Source organism: Crinia signifera, chromosome 2 (genome assembly GCF_055691185.1).
Source record: "Crinia signifera chromosome 2, ASM5569118v1, whole genome shotgun sequence".
NCBI lineage: Eukaryota > Metazoa > Chordata > Amphibia > Anura > Myobatrachidae > Crinia > Crinia signifera.
Window position 1 is genome coordinate 110,759,496 of NC_139218.1, and position 22,328 is coordinate 110,781,823.

Consider the following 22,328-nt stretch of genomic DNA (forward strand, 5'->3'; position numbering starts at 1 on the left):
ATTTCATGCCCTACCATCCACTAGGGCGTGGTGGGAGAATAAAATAGTGTGCCGAGCGCAGCGAGGCACCGTGCCCGAAGCATTGCGAGCGAAGCGAGCGATGCGAGGGTCCGATTCTCATTGCCAACTGTGTCCATGTCGACTGTGTCGACATTCGGATAAAAAAACAGTGAAAAACCCATGTCGACCTTATGACCAGTCGACCTTCCTCATGTCGACCTTTATGCAAATTCGACATTAAGTCATGTCGACCTTGGCCCATGTCGACCTTAAGTCAGGTCGACCTTCCTGCCAGTCGACCTAGTGGGGTCGACCTAATGACTGTAGACCTAAGTTCATTCTGACAGATGTACCGCTTCCGTTTATTCCATAAATACCATCTCACAAATTGTAAAACACAGCTGACTTTTTGGTCCTATCAAAGACCTTCATTATGGCATCCTACAGTATCCAGCATAGACAGGATGACAAATGTGATTCCAGAGCAGCTTTAATTACCATATCCCTGATGACAACTCATAGTAGCTATGTGCAAAATGTTGTGACGCAATCAAGTATTATAGGCACACTCTTGTCCATACATTATATAATATAATATGTGTCAAAAATAGAGGTGTAAAGGGGCATACACCCGACGATTTCAGCCCCATCTTGTCAGATCACTTAGAAATGGAGCGCAGATTACTCTGTGTGTAAGCCCCCAGTGATGGCAATGGGTGGCCCCACACGTCGCCATCACCCATAGGGAAAGAGAATGCATGCACTGTCTCTCCTGCTAAGATTGCAGCATAGGAAAATTGCTGCTCCGCACTGATCACTCAGCACACATCGCGGGTGCATAGCAGGTGTGCAGAGATGGGTGATGAACGATCCGTGCTTAAGCACATTGCTCAGCACCGGCTCCCCCATTGCCCTGTGTGTGTGGGGCTTAAGTGTCTACATTATTAAATATGTGACATTTTCTATCTGTACATCTACCTGTTTATCTAATGCACTGCTATTCCCTCTGAAAAAGAAAGCAGCACATTGGAAATACTACACTGCTTATCAGTCGTGACACACTTCCTCTTAGAAAGGAAACCTTTAAAAAGTTGCAGGTCAAGAGCGGAAAAGCAGAGTTGAGTAAGAAAATGACACAATACAATGCAGTGTACGCAGCTAACAAATAGAGAAAACGTCTTGTTTCACATATCTATAAAGCTGCGGACGAAACCCTTCAAGTATTAAACTCTTCATCTATTACAAGGTACGTTACCCAGATAGAGGCGCACCTGTTTTGTGAAATTTGGCTCAAGAACATGAAAAGATGATTTTGTTAGCTCACACATTGTTAAAAAGTTAAAAACACATGACTTTTACAGGAATATTTGTGGAGGAATATTGAAGGCAGTCTTCGAATGCACACTATCTATTAGATAATCTATTTACAGAGTAACTGTAGCTAAATGACAGTAATAGCATTATACTGTTACAGTGTTTATTGATTTAAAATAATTAGCAGTTAGCAGATTTCATGACCTATTATATAAATATGACAGAATTACACTTCAACAAGGATTTTTAGAAACCCATGTACAGTATATGCACATTGAAAGTGAACACTCCTGTAATTTGTTATGAGAATTTTTTCTGCATTACTTTCACTACAGCTTAATGGCATAGTCATGACCAGAACTGTGTGGGCTCTATAGCAATATTTTGAAAGCCACAACTACAGTTAAGGTGACACATACAGGGGTAGAGTGGGGGTAATCTCACACACCCACACACACACATGAGTAGAGTGGGGGTACATGCTGTCACACACATATGTGGGGCAGGAGGTGTACACTCTTATACACACGGGTAGGGGGGTTTACCAGTTGTCACACAAAGAGAAGTAGGACATGTGTCATACACAGGAGGGGGGTACAAGTTGTTAAATACACAGGGGGTACTGGTCTCCCCATGCTATTAATACCGCAGTCCACCTCAGCGTGAGCTGCAGAGTGTCAGAGAGGGAGGGGGTGGCTGGAGGCTGGTTTCAGGGGTGTACATTTAAAGGTGTGTGCCGAGACAGTAAGCTCTAGCTCACCGGCTGGATAGATAAACCTGCCTCCATCTCTAGATAGATAGATAGATAGATAGACAGACAGATAAGCTATCCCCTCCCCCAAGCCACTTACCTGGTTAATGGACTCTCCTCTGCTCTGGAGCCTCTTCACCTCTGACCTCTCTATCTCTATTGTCTCCCTTGGTGCATCAAAACTTCTTTTGTAGCTCCTCTTCCCCTCAAATCTTCCTCTAAGCCCTGCCGCCATTTCACTCTCTACCCATCTAGTGTTCCTATGAAAGGAAACCTTGTCTCGTCAATGGCGGCCATCTTTTTTGTAGCTGTGGGGGGGGGGGGAGGGGGGGCAGCCATTTTCTGTTAACTTCTGCAGCTTAGCAGCATTACAGGACAGGGCCAGCCTCTGCATGTCTACTGCAGCTAGATGGGCCTGAAATACTTACATTGTACTGATCTGGGGGGCAGGTGGCATCCTGCCCAGCCCGCCACTGGTTTCCAGGCTACTGAATATAGGACCAAATACCTCTATATTCCCCCTTGGCCCAGTCCACCTGCAGCTGTATGGCCCCATGGCTGTTTCTATCGTTGACGTACAGTGTAATTAAGTGCTGGGGATATAGGCCCTGGAGTCAGTCCGGGTCCAATAGCAAGCTGCATACCCTGCACCCATGGTACTTATGCCACTGGGTAAAGCCATGTTGCTTATTGTGCCATGGAATAAATAAATCTTAACTCTAGGCTGCAGAGGAACATTGCATTATAACAGCCAGTTTATCATGATTTGATTTGTACGTTTACAAGACACTAATTTCGGATAACACAAACTAAAATATTATTTATACGGGGAACGCAGCCCAATTTCACAAAGTGTGTGTCCAATATGAACTTTAGGCCTGTCACTTGGCACAGTCCTCAAGTGGTGGTAAGTTGGGCTTAAAGTGATGCTATCATTATTTCCTAAGTACTGTACATACTGAGGTGTATCTGCAAAACAGATCATTTCAATGGACTAGGGGGGTTATTCTGATTCACTCGGAAAGGCACAATCGCTCTCTAATGGACAAAACCATATGCACTGCAGGTGGTGCTGATGTAACATGTGCAGAGAGAGTTAGATATGGATGTTTTATTGTTTCTGTGCAGGGTAAATACTGTCTGCTTTATTTTTACACTGCATTATAGATATCAGTTTGATGTACACCCCCCACCCAAATCTAACTCTCTCTGCACGTTTTATTTACTTATTTATTTGCCCGACAAAAATCCTGCAAGTGTAAATGGGAGCGAGTAATGAGTGTGAATGAGAGACGCAGATCTTGTGCAGAGCGAAGAGGTCGGGTGGGGATATATTTTGAGATAAGCAAAGAGATATAAGTCGGTGTAGTCAGAGTAATGGCTTTGTATGTAAGTAGAAGTATTTTATAATGAATGCGGTAATATACGGGCAACCAATGGAGGGACTGACAGAGCGGATCAGCAGACAATGGACGTCTAGCCAGGAAGATCAGCCTCGCATCTGCATTCAAAATGGATTGTTCTGGTGAGAGTCTTTTAAAGGAAGACCGGTAAGGAAGATATTGCAATAGTCAGTGCGTGATATAATGAGTGCATGGATTAGAGTTTTTGCAGTGTCTTGTGTGAGGTACGGATTGAATGTGAGGGATGAAGGACAATTGAGTTGAGGATGACCCCTAGGCAGCGAGCTTGTGGAGTAGGATTAATTGTTGTGTTCTCAACAGTGATAGAGATATCAGGTTGGTAACTACTCTTGGCTGGTGGAAATATAATTAATTCTGTTTTGGAAATGTTGAGTTTGAGGTGCTGAGATGACATCCAAGATGAAATGGGAGAAAGACATTCTGAGACACGGAGCAATACTGATGGGTACAATTTCCGGGGAGGATAGATAGATTTGAGTACCATCAGCATACAGATGATATTGAAATCATAAAGAGTTGATTAGTTTCCCAAGTGAGGAGGTATAGAATTGAGAAAAGCAGAGGACCTAAGACTGAGCCTTGTGGTACTCCAACGGACAGAGGTGGTGAGGAGGAGGTAGAATCAGAGAAGCGAACACTGAAAGATAAATTAGGTAGGTAGAAAGAGAACCAAGAAAGGGCTGTGTTCTGAAGACCTAGGGATTGTTACATCAGCCCCACCTGCAGTACAGATTGTTTTGTCCATAAGAGAGAGATTCTGCCTTTCTGAGTGAATCAGAATAACCCTCTAGGTCCAAGGCAAGGAATGGAAAGTTGGCAGTTTGAATTGGTATGTGCTTACTTAGTGGTCTATTTATGAAGAAATTATAATGGCCTTTATGACAAAGAAAGGAGCTATCACTGATTTCTATTTTACTAGAGGACTGAAGCAGCGGACTCTAACTTTTCTCCTGTGGAGAAAATCTCTGATGTAACCTCAGTTTCCATAGCCTGAGGATTTTATAGGACTAAACAGAGGTTCAATTTATTTATCAAGTAAGTGTATAGCTAGGTGACACCATCTTGGCTAGGCAATAACCCATATATTTTAAACTGAGACCTGCACTAAGCTGTCATAATTTTGAAATGCAGACAGGGAGAAAGAACTGATTCCACTCAGGCCCTTTCAGTATGGTGTAAAATTATAAATGGATATAATGTTCAAAAAGTACCAATATGAATATAAGTGATATATCCTAAATATAGGCAAGATAGTACGTTGGTGGTGTGCCCAAGGGCCAGTGGTACAAATTGGAATTTTGAAGGTTGATAAAGTGGAAATATGTTTCCATAAAAGGCCTTTTTTGAAAATACATTTTGGTACTTGTGGATTATCACGGCTCCCATGATGGCCATCGTATGCGAAAAAAATCGCATCGCATCGCATGCGATTTGATCGCATGCGATCGTATACTGAAAAGCATCCAAATGCATTGGAATTAGTATGAAACATGTTCAATGGCCCCCAAATGGCATTTTTGAGGCTGTACCACCCCCACTATCAACACGAACCCGAAGCGTGGCGAGCGCAGCGAGCCCGCGAGGGGCGTCGGTACGCGTCCTACGACCTTTTCATACCCCCACTATCCACGTCGGCGTGGAGTTGAGAATAGAAAGTGTGGCGAGCGCAGCGAGCCACCGAGCCCGAAGCGAAAAAAAATTCAGTGAAAAATCGTATGCGATCGCATGCGATGCGATTGCATGCCATTTTGACAAAAAACTGCAAAAATCGGTAAAAATCGCATTGCATCGCATGCCATCGAATGCCACTATATATGGCATGCGATGGGAGCCGTGATAATCCACAAGTACCTACATTTTTATTGAAAATTTTGTCAGGTTTACATTGTATATATCAAATAAAGACAATTTTTACAAAGATGACAAGAGTATTTGCTTATTGACATTGTGGTGAAGATCTGGTAGGAATGCAGTGAGATGATGTCTTCACCCTCACAATCCGGGAGGGCAAGTTGTATGGGCATAAACCGAAATAGGCAGTCCAACAGATTTATATTATTTGTTTGTGGAACATTAACTTCAACATTCAAGTTGTAACTGGGAAATCAAATTACTAAGATGTGCAATATAAACATATACAACAATATCAATATTAATATGATATAATACTTTAACTATTAAACTGACAAAGCAGAAAGAAAACAAAGGGGGGTTAGAGGGGATGGGCGCGAGGTAGGGAAAGGATGGGGGGACAAGACAAGACACTGACAGCTATTATCTAGATGCATCTGGTACCATAGGTCATTCAGACCAAACATGTTCATAACAAATTGTGGGCTTATAACTGTAGGGAATAGCAGTATTCATTAGGATGTGAGGTGGCGCTGGGTCAGGTGGAAGAACCAGGTCGTGTTTTCAAATATCTTCTGTATTTTTGTTTGCATGTCTGCGTCTAGGGTTAGAATATAAATCTCCCATTTGGCATAGAATCTGGCGACCCCTTTTTCAATATGACATAATGCAGATAGAATAGAATATTTAGGAGAAAGTTTTTCAATTCAGTCAGAGAGGGACCTGTCCTATGAATCCAGTGGGTCAGGATTAGTTTTTTCGCTAGAACTAAGATCAGAGTAAGTAGAGGGATAATTCATTTTCTGTTGATACCTAGATCCCAGTCGTGGAAATAAAGGAATAGGGAGGGAAGCGGGTCATATGTTAAGGTGGCCATACACACGCAGATTTATCTTCAGATCTGGCTGGTTGGAACAAAAACATGGTTATGGATGAGAGCAAATGACAGTTGACCATTTGCTTGGAAATGTTGGAAAACAGACTGTCTCTCATCCATAACCATGTTTTTGTTCCAACCAGCCAGATCTGAAGATAAATCTTACTAGTGTATGGGCACCATAAGTTGCAAGGAAAAGCAAAGTGTTCAGGAAACCCAACAGTTTTCTCCAAAAGGTTCTTATTAAGCCACACTCCCAAAAATTATGGAGGAAGGTAGCACCTCTCGCCTTGCATTTGGGACAGAGGCCTAGGTCATCAAGGATGAAATGGCTTCTCTGTTGTTGGGAAACACATGCCCTGATGAGGAATTTGAGAAGGGAGGCAGACTGGAGGCATTTTAGGGATGATGGTAGTTTTTTCAGTAAGATTTTATATGAAGGTAAGGAGGGGATGTCTGATATCCATCTAAGTTCAAGGTGCTGCATTAATTTTTATTTTGGAATAGTTATCAATTGTTGGTAAAGGTTCCTAATCCTATAGCCTAAAATGTTGTGTGGTGCCAGTAGGATAAAATTGGGTCCAGGGTGACTGAGGGTGGGGAATGGGTTTGGTTGGGATTGGGCGTAGTGATGAGCTTGCAGATATATAAAAAATTGGGATTTGTGGAGGTGATATTTGGTTGTAAGGTCTGAGAAAGGTATGATTGTGCCACCAGGGTCAAATATATTTCGTATGGCTGATATACCTTTCTGGTGCCAGTCTATATAAACAGATGTAGCGGGATTCATCTTTGCAGGGGATGGCGATGGCGTCGCCATCGCCATCCCCTTCCCCGCCGCCATCTGTATGCCGGAAGGGGACGCGCTCGCACGAGGTGCGCGCGCGTCCCCTTCCGACGGTGCTGCCCTCGGTCGCCCGCACCCCCCCACAGTGGCCAGAGGTCCCCCCCAGCACTATCGAGTAACATTTGCAGTAGATATGATAGTTTCAGGAATAATACACTTTTAACCACTGTGACGTGCCCATACAAAGAGAGGGGAAGAATCATCCATCTATCAATCAACTTCGCTATTGCTTGTAAAACTGGCTTAACATTAACTGCGTATTATATATCCAGTTGGAGTGGGATCAGGATGCCCAGATATTTAAGCGGTGATGAGCAGACTGTAAACTGTTGCAGAGGGGGGTGGGCTGCAATCAGGGAGTGGGGTAATGCAATAGGAAACATATGGGATTTTGTGTAGTTAATTTTGAAACCTGAAAATGCACTAAAGTCATTTATGACTGACATGGCTGCTGGGATCCAGAGGTGAGGGTTCGACAGAAATAAGAGCATATCATCTGCAAACATACTGAGTTTGACCTCCACCGTTCCCACCAGGATACCGAGGGCAAATAGAAGTGGGGATAAGGAACAACCCTGGCGGGTGCCTCTAAGTATTTGAAAGGGGGGAGATAAGTAGTTGTTAGCTAGCATCTGAGTGGTGGAACCTGCATATAAGCTTCGGATCGCCTCAGAGAAGGCCCCAGGGACTCCAAATTTATGTAAAGTGCTAAATAAGTGATCCCAAGAGATCATGTCAAAGGCCTTTTCGGCATCCAGTGACAATATGGCATGTGAGTCTGTGGTCCCTAAAGCCTGTGCGGACCAATGTGTCATTGCCATCTTTCAGGACGGTGATAATGGTAGGTGGGTATTGTCCCTGCAGTAAATTAGACATTAGCCGATTGGATTTAACCCAAATCTATGTGCTTGAAATTACATTTGTGTTTCTATTTTTGAGAGTAATGTATCAAATACTGTTTTAGCCTGGTTGAATGCAGCTTTGTTAGCAGTTGTGGGTGACATTTTGAAAGTTTGATAAGTGGATGTTAGACTGGACTGGGCTTCAAGAAATAATTTAGTTTTTTCTTTTCATATGTGGGAATTGTAGGAGATGACTGCTCTGCGTAATACTGGCTTAGATGCCTGCCATAATAATAGAGGGGAGCCCGTTTCCACCAACTGATTGTTGTGTTAATACTCCATCCAGGTGGACTCCAGGAGGGATTTCAATTTGGTGGAGTTAGCTAAGTGGCTAGGGATGCGCCAATGAATATAAGAGCCTCTGTCCTGTGTGGAAATTAGAGTAATCGAGCATGCTGCGTTGTCAGATATGGATATAGTCTCTATACCCGATTTATGTACCCTCATAGAGAGTAATATACAGTCTATTCGGGATAGGGTATTGTGAGCAGCAGATAAACAAGAAAATTCTCTCTCTACAGGTTGGCATGCCCTCCAGATGTCATTGCAGGCTAGGCATTAAGTATTGCATACCATGTCAGGGGGGTCTTCTAGTAAGCGAAGATGACTCTCGATTTAACTCATTAAACTTTGTAACATTGAAATCTCCAGCCAATACAGTTGTGGTATCTAAATACTGGGTGAGCAGGGTAAAAACAGTTTAGAAAAGGAATTGGGTGCATATACATTGCATAACGTGTATCTAGTTGAATGTATGGTGGCATCCAATAAAATTAATCTGCCATCAGGATCAGCCGTGGAGGAATGGATGACCACTGGGGGCTGCTTCTTCGCTAAAATGATGACCCCTCTAGATTTTGAATTATAGGGGGGCGATGCCAGCACCGTCCATCCCAGTAAGTTCAATTTGAGGGTTTCAGGGGGTGTCAAGTGAGTCTCTTGTAAGAATGCCACCTCTGCTTGAATTTTATGTAGGTAAAGCAGAGTTTTCTTCTGTTTGGAAGGAATATGGAAGCCACCAACATTCAATGTTGCTACCTTTAGATCATGCGTGACACATCACAGCGATCAATAAAATACGTTCAGAGCAGGTAGGTAAACGCTTTAGGGAGGAGCCAGATAGGCGTATCTTGAAGGCTATCAGTGACATAAAACACAAGACAAGACACAAAAGGCAAAAACTTGAGGAAAATGAGAAGGGAGGTAGAGAGGGGAGGGGGAAACCAGGGAGTCGGGGGTACCACAACCATGATTAAATGGATAAGATAGATGATGTAACTTGCAATTGCTAGTACCAGTCCCATACTCCCCAACACCCCTTACAGGGAACAAACATAATAATATACATAAGGACTTCCGGAGGCCCAGCAGCAGGTAGGACTACTGGGTACCATTGTCTCCGGGGTAGGGCAACGTAAGCACATGAACAAAATGCTCGCCTTAGCCTTAGATAGTATCTATAATGCTCGCAGTGTGGCACAGGGGTGTAAATCGCTCCCCGGTCAGCCTTCGGCCAAAGAGGAAGTTAAATAAAGCACACACTTAATTTTTGAAAACATATATAGTAAAGTGAATAAGGAATAAAGAAACTGTGAAAAATACCACTGCTTAAATTGAGACTTGAAGCCATGTAGGGAGGAGTGCCCCCTAGGGGCAACCATGGGTAGTCAGTAGGGTCATAATAAAGCAGTCTGTGGGTGATGCCAGCCCATAGGTGCATATAATTGCAGCAAATGATCTATAGAGCATAGGTCCTGATCACATATGGAGTGAAGCAAATCAAAGACCTAGAAGTGTGGATAAGCAGGGTCAGTCACGGGCCACACATTCAAATTGAGACTAGGTGTAGCAGCCAGGTGCTATCGTGGTCGTGTTTCTTATGAAATGTCTGGGCCAGCAGAGGAAAAGGTAGCTTGGGCCATCTCCACCAGGTATGCCTCTGCATCACTAACCTAGCTAAATTCCTTAAAGGATGTACCAGAAAAGATGCGTAGCTTGGCGGGGTAGAGAAGTGAATACTTTGTGTGTTTTTTTACCAGGAGGGAGCATAAGGGGGAAAATTATCATCTGGCTCTTGTGACCTCGGCTGAAAAGTCTTGGAATATGAGCAACTTGTTGCCCTCCCACTGCAGGGACCTGTTTTGCCTGAATGCTGCCCATATAGCCTCTTTATGTTGGAAGTTAAGGCATTTAAATATGACCGCCCTTGGTCTTCTGTTTGTTTCCTCCTGTGCGGGGCCAAGCTGTGGGCTCTTTCAATAATCATGCCTTTGCAGGCCTCCTCCACTTGCGATAGGGTGAGGAGTGTGGTAATTAGGAAAGTGAATAAAGCAGGGCCCTTGAGGGACTCAGGGAGACCAAGCACACACAGGTTATTTCTTCTAGAATGATTTTCCAAATCATCAAGCTTAATTTGCATCTGGTAGGTAGATTTCTGTAAAGTGTCAGTAGTGGATTTTAGGGTATACAGTATATATCCTAAAAGGCCTCACCAAGATAGGCCTCATTAGCATTTACCCTCTTGGTGGTCTGCTTCAGCTGTGATTTAATATCTTGCTGCCTGCAGGAGCTTAGCAGCATGTGCGTCCAGGATAGGATTAATAGTGTCCTGGATAGCTCTAACCATGTCAGCATAAGTAAGTGGAGCTGCTTGGGGCTGCTGAGACTGGGGTGTAAAGAGTTCTGGCTGTGTGGGGGGTGCCTGGGGTGTCTCAGAGACACTTACATGAGATGGGCGCGTGTCCAGTGTCCCCCTCGGCGGCAGCGGTGGTCTGGTGTGCGGCGTGCAGGAGCTGACAAGCTGTGGCGGTAGCGGAGCTCAGTGCTTTGCTGCCGTCCTCATCAATGCTGGAACCGGAAGTCCTCATAATAGGCCTTTAAATGATAATTGGAACTCTAGAACTTTTCAGAAGGAGAGTGGAATTACAAGTGTCTATTATACAAAGGTGTTAAAAAAAATAGGGCACAGATGATGCATGACCCACATTGTGCCTCTGTATCTGTATGGATCCTTTTTGTATTTATTCCGAAGTTGTACCATGCAATCATATGAACATAATTTTAAAGCTATTAAAATGAATAATTTCATAAGAAGGGCTATACTGCCAAAACAATTAGGTTTTTTTTAAATCTTAATCTTTATTTATTTTTCAAATATAAACACATCAGATTTACACAATTAGTTTGTGACATGTAAAAAAAATCTTCAATATTGGTAGTGACGATGGTTCCATTTTAATTCAAATAGGGGACTAAATATAAAAAGATTTTGTTTAAAATCTATTACAGGTTACACTAAACTAAAGCGAAACCTGGCTGCTATATTGTACCTTGGGCTCCCTCCCTTAAATATTGTTCCTTAGCCAAGAGACTTGTAAATGATGCCTTTGTCTTAATGTTGTTCTACTACAGAACAACTACTTATAATTACTACCTTGGGCAAGCCTTTTAATGTTGTATGTTGTGTACTTGCTTAATTCCTTGTTTAATAAAATGACATTGTAATATTTCTGCGGAATTGTGCAACTTTAACCAAATACATCTGTTTCCTGATATTTTTAATAGCTATTAAAGCGCAATGGAATATGCGGCGCTATATAACTGTAAATAAATAAATTATTACAAACTAGACTCACAAGGAAATCATAAAAAACTAAATGTTAGTTTAGCAGTTACAGTAAGTCTTCTATTGTATATTATCATTTTAACTTACACAGGAACCATATACAGTATATCTTCCCCTTGCTGTAAAACAAAATAAACCCTGAGTGTATTTATTTTCAGATACCCAAAAATGACTTCCCTTGTTGTTTATTTTGTTTTTAATCCATAAGAAGATATAGGGGGTTATTCTAGTCCATTCTTTCTGACAAAATCCTTCTTAGATGGACAAAACCATGTGCACTGCGGGTGGGGCAGATGTAACTTGTGCAGAGAGAATTAGATTTGGGTGGGGTTTTTCTTCAAAGTGAGGTCTATATTGAAGTGTAAAATCATGCAATCAGTATTTTCCCTGCATAGAAACAAAATAACTCACCCAAATCTAATTCTCTCTGCACATGTTACATCTGCCCCCCTGCAGTGCACATGGTTTTGTCCTTGTAAGAAGGATTTTGTCAGAAAGAATGAACTAGAATAAACCCCATAGTGAGTACGGTTCCTCTATAAGTTAAAATGATACACAATACAGAAAATAGATTGCAATAGTATATGTACCCATGTACCCCTCTTTCTCAAAAGCAAGACAGTCGAGAGCCTGGCCTGGCCCTTTGGGGAGAGCTGCGGTCCCCCGAGGGATGTTGGGAGGTGTGGAAATGCACCCTTGGAATATAATTTAGCACTTTAAGCACCTCCTTTGCCACACTGCATCCCAGGACACAGCAGCATTGTCACGATCCGAGGACTGAAGCAAGCTCTCTTACCAGCTGAGTGTCTGCGCAGGCTGAGTTTGTTTATCGAGTTCCAATGCGGCCGGCGTCTTGTGTGCTGTGCAGCTCTCCGGTGTGCCGCTTTCCTCAAGTAGAGTGGCAGTGTCCAGTGCCCGGCAATCTCCCAGTCTGCCGCCATTGCTCCTGGCCACGGGCGTGGTGGATACAAACAGTCTTTCCCACCTTAGCCTGACATGGGGGCTGCCATGTACTTTCCAGTCACATGTCAATCTGAAGCAATCCTGTACGGTCTAACCTCCCTGTCATACCTACCCAGCCAATCCTGGCCTTCCAGTGGGTATAAGCATGCTAGGAGCACAGACTGATGCTAGTGCTTCATTTGTCTTCTGCAAGTGTTTCCTGTTGGTGCATTTGTCCTCTCTCTGCTGCAGTGTGATTGTTCCAAGTGTTCTAGCTCAGTCTATATATATATCTTTAGGGTCAAATATTGCTGAGCAACAATTAGAATAAAGTAAATTTGAAGATGTTGACCCACATATATTGCTTTTGCATGTGTTGGAAATTATATGATTTTGGCAAAATAGCTGCACAATTTAAAGTTTTATGACAAAACCAAAATTAAATGTAAATGCTATATTGCCAAAATATCAATAATAGTAATTCTAACATCAATTCTGTTAGTAAAATACATACAGCAATAAGTGTGGTTTTGGTCCTTCAATATAATATATTGGAATTGCATCTGTTGTATTACAAAAGTCAATAAAAATGCCTCTATTCACTGAAACGGATACCATAGTATTTTTTTTTACTTACTCGTCAAAGGGAAATCCAATCTATTTCATAAAAGAACTCTATAAATATTCTTGCAGAATATATAGCACTTACGTAACACACAAAAATAACAAGCCACTTGGCTTTTGGGATTTAAGTCTTTATAATCTACCCAGTCCGGTCACACCTTTGGTGCACTGCTGTCTCCAGGGTGGTGAGGGAGGTGCTGACCGCACCCAGTTGTCATTCTTCCAGGAGGTGACAACAAAATACAGACTCTTCTTCAGGAGCTGCACTTTGACATTGTCATGCTGCACCTAGCACCTGTCTCTGAGGAGGTGCTGACATTGCAGGCAGAGTCTCTTGGGGCAGCCAATCATCTCCAAAAATGCTGGGTAAGCCACCGGAGTGATAAAAACAGGTGTGTGTAATGAGTCCCCTCACCTTGAAGTCACGTCTACTTTTTCCGATGCTACTGTACCTGCAGGGGATTTATACTGCACACTGGGTGTCACCGACCCCAGTGACGCAGCTGTTTTGGTGGATCATCCTCTAGGATTTTATATACAGAATGTTGGGTTGTAGAACCCGATGTTTCTGATCATGTGTATGCCTGATATTTAAAGGTCCATGCAAGATACAGCTAGTAAAAACACCTTTTAAATATTGGGCATAACACAATCAGAATGACAAATGCCTTTGTTTTAAAACATTTAGGGACATACAATCCCCCCCTTCTACCAACCCCTGTTTTCCCAGCCCCAGGGACATACACTATGTCCCTGGCTCTATTGACTTATACTACCACCCTCCCATTTGGCCCAAACACATTGTACCCCACATCCCTGGCAAATACACTATCCACCCTACCAACCCCCCAGTCCACTACCTTCTCCCCCAACCAAAGGACATAAATCACCTGCCCAGCCCCCTGGCACCCGAGACATACATTACATAAACCAGAGTCCCTGATGACCCAAAATGGCTGTCCAATATGAGTCCACTATAGTATATTATAATCGCTTTTCGGCCTTTTGGCTAAGATCAAGTGTAGTATCTGTTCTTATCAGTGGGTATGACCGGCCCCTGGCAGAAGAATAGAGAAAGGCTGGACTAAGTAACTGCTCTAATGGGCGGAGGGTATGGGACCCCTCATGCCTGGAAGCAGGGAAAAGTCTGGCTGAGTACCTTCACCCCTGCCAGATGGTGGGACAGTTCTAACGCCGTAATTCCACTGGTAAGGTGAGGGGAGAAACACTGGGCCATTAGGTGACTCTCTTGATGGGGTGTGTAGCCCCGGAAGGATGAGACCCACCGCCCTAATACTTCCGGGGGTTGAGGGAAGAGGGTCGCTTTAAGCTTCGGCAAAGGGGAGTAACGGGGCCCTTCTCCTTTGGGAGAGAGTCAATAAGTATGTACGGCCCCCTTTGCACCATTTAGGTCACTATCCTTGGTGTTAGGAGCACACCTCGGGCTCCCTGAGTTTCTACAAACTCATATTATAATCAATGATTATACCCCTGGAAAATATTTATACACTGTTAAAAATAAGTCTAACACATTTTTAAACATGTAAAATGAATCTGCCATGACAACCTTCACTGGTAGATTATTCCATATTTTAACTGCCCTTACTGTGAAGAATCCCTTTCTTTGTTGGGTATGAAACTTTCGGTACTTATGTAATATCTGGACTCCCGTTTTTCTTATGAGACCGCGTCCCCTCGCGGGGCTCGCTGCGCTCACCACGCTTCGGGCACGGTGGCTCGCTGCGCTCGCCACACTACATAAAATCAACTCCATGCGTAGTTGGATAGTAGGGGTATGAAAAAATGGGGTGCATTTAACATGGGAGTCCAGATAATACATAAGTACCAAACTTTCTCTCCTTTAACCTTAGGGTTTGACCTCAAGTCATGTGCACAGACCTCTTGGTAAATAGATTACCAGCTACTTCACTTTATTGACCCTTTATGTATTTGCATATGTTAATTAAATCCCCTCTTTCCCAATGTAAACATACCTAGCCTGGCTAGCCTTGCCTCATAACCCAAAACCACTAACCCCTTAATCAATGTATTGTTCTTCTCTGAACCTTTTGAACTTCCCAAATTTATTTTTTTGTGGAGTGGTGACCAGAACTGTACACAAAATTCTAGATGAGGCCATACCAACGATTAATAAAGTGGCAAAATTACACTGTCTTCCCTCGCCTCTCTATCTCTTTTTATGCATGCAATTACCTTATTGGCCTTAGCTGCTGCTCCTTGACATTGAACAATACAGCTAAGTCTACTGTCAAAGAGCACCCCCAAGTCTTTCTCCTTTGACAATTCCCCTATATTTCCCCCATATAAATTATAGATTGCCCACTTGTTTCAGCTTCTACTCCCAAAATGCATAATGTTACATTTATCAATAGTAAACCTCATTTTCTATGTTGCTGCCCAATCCTCTAGTTTATTTAAGTCTTTCTGTACAGAGACTACATCCTGATCTGATTTTATTACCTTAAATAGTTTAGTGTCATCTACAAAAATTGCCACTTTTCTAACTAGGCCATTACCTAGGTCTGGGGTGCCTCAGGACACTTGCAGGGGTGCTTTGGGTTGGTGGTCCAGGATCAATTAAAATTGTTATGGTTAATGTACTAGGTAAAAATAGTGCTAGTGGATGCTAATAATAAAATATGTGGACAAACAGAAGCAAGTGCTGTCCCTCATCACATAATTAAGTATGACATAAAAAAAATATATTTAGTTTAATAATTTTTTCTTAATATCTGAACAAGAAACATTTGAAATAAATTCTGATTTAAATCAAAATAGTTTGGGATCCTCTGGCCTACACCATTAATAAATATGTTAAAAAGAAGTGGCCCCAGCACAGACTCTTGAGGAACCTGGCTTAAAACTTTAGCTGAATTTGAAAATGTTCCATTTCCCACTCACCTCCTCATAGAAGCTAATTGTATTAGTTTAGTATGACCTATCCCTCACAAATCCATGTTGGTTTCCACTAATAATCTTATTGCACATCAAGTAATCCTGAATGCTATCCAGTAACTTCCCCACTATTGATGTTGGACTTACGGGCAGGGCCGGATTAAAGGGGGGGCAAAGGGGGCCAGCCCCCCCCCCCCCCCCCCTAGCTAGGACCCCCTGTGGTTGGCATGTATTTTTTTTAGCTAAAGGTTTTGTGCATGGGAGTGGGGTAGTGCTGCAGCTTCACCTATCTGCCAATCTGCCAATGATTAATGGTGCTGAGCATCGGGTGCCAAGGCACACTGACTGCACAAGTGTGCAGTGCATTACTGGGAGTTGACTAAGTCCCATGACACTTTGCACAAGAGGGGAGAGGCTGAGAGGTTTGTGCTGAGCTCTGATTGGTGGAGCTCATTACATGCTTCTCAAGCCCATGGAGGACAGCAGCAGCCTAGTCATGGGAGGGTTTTTAATCAGAGGCAGCACTGAGCCTGTGAGGTCTCCTACAGTCCTACAGAGTAAGGTGCAGAGGGACAAACACAGGCTTTTCATGTGGTATGTATGTATGTGTATATATATATATATATATATATATATATATATATATACATATATAGAAAACTTAGCTTGTTCGGCACTCCAGACAAAAATATCAATATACCGCGGTGCCCTTAATGTTCAAATGGTATACAGTCTTGTACCCCGGCCTGAGCCCAGGCTCCAGGGAATAAAAACGGCACTAACGGATTTATAAAGCAGATACTTATATTTTCAAAGTGCAAGTGAATGCTGTATTCACTTGCACTTGTACAAGACTATATATATATATATATATATATATATATATATGTCCCCTGCAGTTACCCATTGACCAAGTTTATACTGCCTTTACTCTGTGTTTTCACAGTGTAATATTCTCCCATGCAGTTTGCGGCCAGTAATGACAAGTGCAAGGGGGCCCCCTGTCTAAAGTGCCCCAGGCCCCCCAAAGGCTTAATCTGGCACTGTTTACGGATCTATAATTTCCTGGATGTGCTTTGCTTCTCTTTTAATGTATAGCACTACAGTACATGTGCTATTCAACAGTCCATTGATACAGAGTGTTAAGATATTGAATCTGTTAAAATTAAGTATAGTGGCTTAGCTATTTCTGAGCTACATTTGAACCCTAAGGTGCAAGCCATCTGGCCCTGGAGATTTATGCATCGTACTTTATCTTCATTTTTCCTAGATGATTATGAACTTCTTTCTCAGTTAAACAAGTATTAAGTAACGGAACGCTATCATTTCTACTTGTTTGTAATAATACCACCATTTGATCCTCTATAGCAGCGGTTCTCTATTGCTTTGGGACCACGTCAGGCAATCAAAATTATTTCAGGACCCCAACAAGTTATCACAGAACAGTCACACACATGTATGGTCAGCAGACAGCACATGCATGGCAGTATTGTGGAGGCACAAAATGATGGGAGGAGTCTAAAGTAACAGACAATTCTACAGATTTTTCAAACTACTTGGATCACTGGCTGAGAGATTAGAGAAGTCATCAGCCTGATGATTAACAACATGGAGTCGCGGCCCCATGCAGAGATGGTCGCGACCCACTTTGGGGTCAGGACCGACAGTTTGAGAACCACTGCTCTATAGTAAATATTGAAGAAAAGAATGTAATAAATTGCTCTACTTTGTCCTCAGCATCAATAATAAATCTGCCTACCTCACTTTTTAGGGGTCCTATATTTTATTTTTTTACATTTTACCATTGATAAACTTAAGATTTTTAGGGTTTGTCTTGCTTTCCATTGCAATTTGCTTCTCATTTTCCAATCTAGCAACTATGATTGCCTTTTGCATGTTTTGTTACATTCCTTGTATAAGTGGAAGGACTCAAACAATTTGATTGCCTCCCTCTTATTAGCAATTTCTCCCCTTATCTTCATTATTAGCCACATCAGTTTAAGCTTAATACTATTGTCTTTGTGGAAATTAACTTATTTATGTATTCTAACAATAACCTTTTAAAGGTCTCCCACTTTTCTTTAGTGTTTTTCCTTGAAACAATGTATCCCAATAGAGACTGCTTAAGTGTAGGTAAATTTGCTTTTCTAAAATGTAGTATCCTAGTTGATCCCCTATATTTTTTGCCTTTGGATTTCTATTTTAAATGAGACCATAATATGACTATATTATGATCACAATGTATGTTCTGTCTTTCTTTCCTGTAATGTGTTTTACTTTTTTCTCTTCGGGGGTCATTGTGTTTTATTTTTCCTTGTGGGGGCTAATATGTGTTAATTTTTTCCCATCAAGGCCAATGTGTGTTTGGGTTTTTTCAAGTGGGGGAAGGTTTTCTGTACTGATGGCATTCCTATAATCTTCAGTCATTGTACTGCTGTTTTGCCATACTGTATACACTTAATAACAACCATTAATGGCTGCTCTAATCTTCTCATACTTATTTGTCATTATTTTGTGTGTGCTCTTTAGGGTTGAACCTTCCCTAATAAATAGTTTTATGTATACCAATTGTAATGTTCGATCTGTATTGTTTTTACGCTGATACAAATAAGATTAAAAAAATAAAATAAAAATAAATCCACAAAACATGACCTGGTACTTGTGTAGTTTCACGACGCCACCGCGCGCACAGTGAAACTTTGAAACTTGGCAGTCTGCCAGACTCTGTGTTTACTGTGCTCGTGCCGCTCTAGCTGTTCTCAGCGCAGCGCATGGCTGCTTTCCTTATGTAAGCTACGTTATCAGCATAGCGCTGGGCAGCAGCAGCGCACGCTGCCCAGCGCACGCTGCCCAGCGCTGACAGGTCACTGTGGTACTTGTAGTTCCACAGTGAAATAGGCAGTCCTGCGCTGACAACCCGGCAATTTAGATGCTAAAGCGTCTAAATCCAGACTCCCTGAACTGGACACCCTGGCAATTTAGAAGTCTAGATTTAGACGTCTAAATCCAGACTTCCTGCAAACCGCTAAGATGGGGGCATCTAAATTTAGACGCTAAAGCGTCTAAATTTAGTGGGGTCTAGGGGTACACTATTAAACCTGTTTACAATGACACTAGTCGACGTAACAGCTGTCGACCTTGTTAATTGCACTATCCACGCCAACCCGAAGCGTGGCGAGCGCAGCTTGCCCGTGAGGGGCGGCGGTACGCGTCCTACGACCTTTTCATACCCCCACTATCCACATCGGCGTGGAGATGATGTTATAAAGTGTGGCGAGCCCGAAGCGCAGCGAGCCCGGCGAGGGGACGCTGATACCTGGGAAGCCCGCGAGGGGACGCGGATACCTGTGAAGCCCGCGAGGGGACGCGGATACCTGTGAAGCCCGCGAGGGGACGCTGATACCTGTGAAGCCCGCGAGGGGACGCGGATACCTGTGAAGGTATCCACGGCCCCTCGCCACGCTTTGGGTTCGGTGGCTCGCTGCGCTCGCCACACTTTATGAAATCAACTCCACGCCGACGTGGATAGTGGGGGTATGAAAAGGTCGTAGGACGCGTACTGCCGACCCTCGTAGGCTCACTGTGCTCGCCACGCTTCAGGTTGGCATGGATAGTGGAATTAACAAGGTCGACAGCTGTTACGTCGACTAAAGTCATTGTGAACAGGTTTAATAGTGTACCCCTAGACCCTACTAAATTTAGACGCTTTATCGTCTAAATTTAGATGCCCCCATCTTAGCGGTTTGCAGGGAGTCTGGATTTAGACGTCTAAATCTAGACTTCTAAATTGCCGGGGTGTCCAGTCCAGGGAGTCTGGTTTTAGACGCTTTAGTGTCTAAATTGCCGGGTTGTCAGTGGTGCGCAGGACTGCCTATTTCACTGTGGAACTACAAGTACCTCAGTGACCTGTCAGCGCTGGGTGCACTGCTGCTGCCCAGCGCTATGCTGATAACGTAGCTTACATAAGGAAAGCAGCCACGCGCTGCGCTGAGAACAGCTAGAGCGGCACGCGCACAGTAAACACAGAGTGTCTGGCAAGCTGCCAAGTTTCAGACACAGACTGTGCGCGCAGTGGCACCGTGAAACTACACAAGTACCCATGACCTGTGCTTGAGGACTGGAGTTGAGAACCCCTGCTAAAAAGCATGGTTCTAATTGCCCCACCAAAAAGTATGGTGTCAGAAAAATGTTTCCTGACCCCATGTCGGCAATCAAACAATTTCAAATCTTAGTGTGATATTGAATATCTCAGTAGATATCTGAATGGTCTGTCCTGCAAGTCCTTTGTGATCTATCAGTACCTGCTCCCGATACTCTTTGCATATATGCATGAAGGAGTATGGTAGGCCACATCTTTTAGAATTTTATTTCCAATAAATTACTTTGTGTCACTAAGATAGAGCAATGTGTTCAGGCCTACACAGCTTTATGCTGCATGTGACATTCTTCATTTTCTCAACAGTTTAAACAGCATGGAGCGGAAAAGAACAAAAGGAAGAAAGATGGGTTCATCCAGAAGAAGCCTACACAAACAGGAAGACACCGATGAGAGTGTAACCGAGACAAGTCTAGGAAGTGAAGAAGATGCTATTTTTAATGAAATGGCAGAAAAAATTAAAATAGTATTTTCAGAAGTTGACACAGATGGTAACATATGTATCACACGTGATGACATGAAGGTAATTTCAAGAAAATGTTGTGATAGATGTAAAACCATAACATATGATATGTAAAAATTTAATCTATCGCTATTTTAGAATGGTAATTAATCACTAATTAACACTAAAAAGTGCACTGCTGAACATGAATGAACAATTTTATATCCAGTAACATGAAGCAGATGTAACTAGCCACATAAGTAGTCATGTGTGAGCGGATTAAAAATTCAATGGTCCATTTTGTTAGATGTATGTATAGATTGGAAGGTTCTAAGTAAGCCAATATTAGCATACCTCTTGGTTGGCTAATCAGGCTAGTTTATGATCTTTGTACAATTAGCATTTCAATCAGGTGGGCAAATGATCTGGCCTGGCCTGGCTCTTAATTTGGGATAGTATTTCTGTAGGGTTAGAAGCAAGACAGCTTGCTGTTTTGCAGCTGGCTGTTTTAGCAAAGGGTGTTCTTAACTAAGGGTAGCATTTGAACAGTTAAAGAAACAGTTGAACAAACATTGAACAACTACATAAAGAAATACCGGAGGAACACAGAAGGACATAAAATTCAACATCATCCACTGAAAATCCAGCATTCTGCAGTGAGTTACCTGACCCAGCATCACCTACAGTCTGCACAGCCAGGACAATGAACTTCATACTGAACCATTCTATGTACCAGAGCCATGGTTCCTCAATCCTGTGCATTCCCTATTCACTCTGCATGCTTTCTGCCCCTAGCAGGGTGTGCTGTGGCATGGCCCACGGTGCAAAGCTATTAGGGGTCAAGGGTGCAGGTGGAGGGGGAAGAGGAGGATAGGAGGAGAGAGAGGACTACTTTGTCCATTCTCTTTACCTGCTGCCTCGTGTCCTGCCATGCTCACTTCTTGCCTCAGGTTTCCTTACCTGCACCTCATGTCACCTGTCTGTCTCCCCCTCCCTCTAGATTGTAAGCTCCTTAGAGCAGGGCCCTCCTCCCTCCTGTTCTCACTGCACTCTTCTTGTATTTCAACTACAGCTCTCTTACTCATCTACAATCTATACCTGCATCTATTCTCATTCACTTCCTTATATCTCAGCTGTATTGTGTACTAAGAATTGTGCTTTAATTGTGTTATGACTAGTTCTGTGTACCCTGTACTGTTCTTTTGTGTTCTATATGTACAGTACTGGCTGGTGCAATCACCATGTGGCGCCGCTGATTGGCTGCCTGGGTGCTGCACAGCTCAGTAATGATATGTTCCCCATGTCTGTGACCCTCATTAGAGTACATCTAGTATATATATCAGTACTGTTACTGGCTACCTAGCTGGCTGTGCAATCACCATGTGGCGCCGCTGATTGGCTGACTGGGTGCTGCACAGCTCAGTAATTATATGGTCCCCATGTCTGTGCTCCTCATTAGAGTACATCTAGTTTATAAATATCAGTACTGTTACTGGCTGTGCAATCACCATGTGGCGCCGCTGAATGGCTGCCTGGGTACTGCACAGCTCGGTAAATATGTTCCCCATGTCCGTGTCCCTTATTAGAATGCGTCTTGTGCATATCTGTATGTGTGATGTACATTTGTACTGCCATTGTTGCCTGTTCCTTGTACTGA

At 43.0% G+C, this 22,328-nt stretch overlaps 1 protein-coding gene and 1 pseudogene across 3 annotated transcripts in view; both read left to right on the forward strand.

Moving 5' to 3' along the window:
* Positions 1-1,128: 1,128 nt before the first annotated feature.
* LOC146059969 (EF-hand calcium-binding domain-containing protein 4B-like) overlaps positions 1,129-22,328 on the forward strand; it is an 87,673-nt gene continuing 66,473 nt past the window's right edge. For all 3 annotated transcript variants that reach the window (XM_083172700.1, XM_083172701.1, XM_083172702.1), the window contains exons 1-2: positions 1,129-1,246; positions 20,536-20,752. In XM_083172700.1, coding sequence (XP_083028826.1) covers positions 20,546-20,752 — 207 coding nt within the window. In that variant the 5' untranslated portion in view covers positions 1,129-1,246; positions 20,536-20,545. The remainder of the gene's footprint in view (positions 1,247-20,535; positions 20,753-22,328) is intronic.
* LOC146060893 (U2 spliceosomal RNA) lies at positions 14,147-14,282 on the forward strand (annotated as a pseudogene).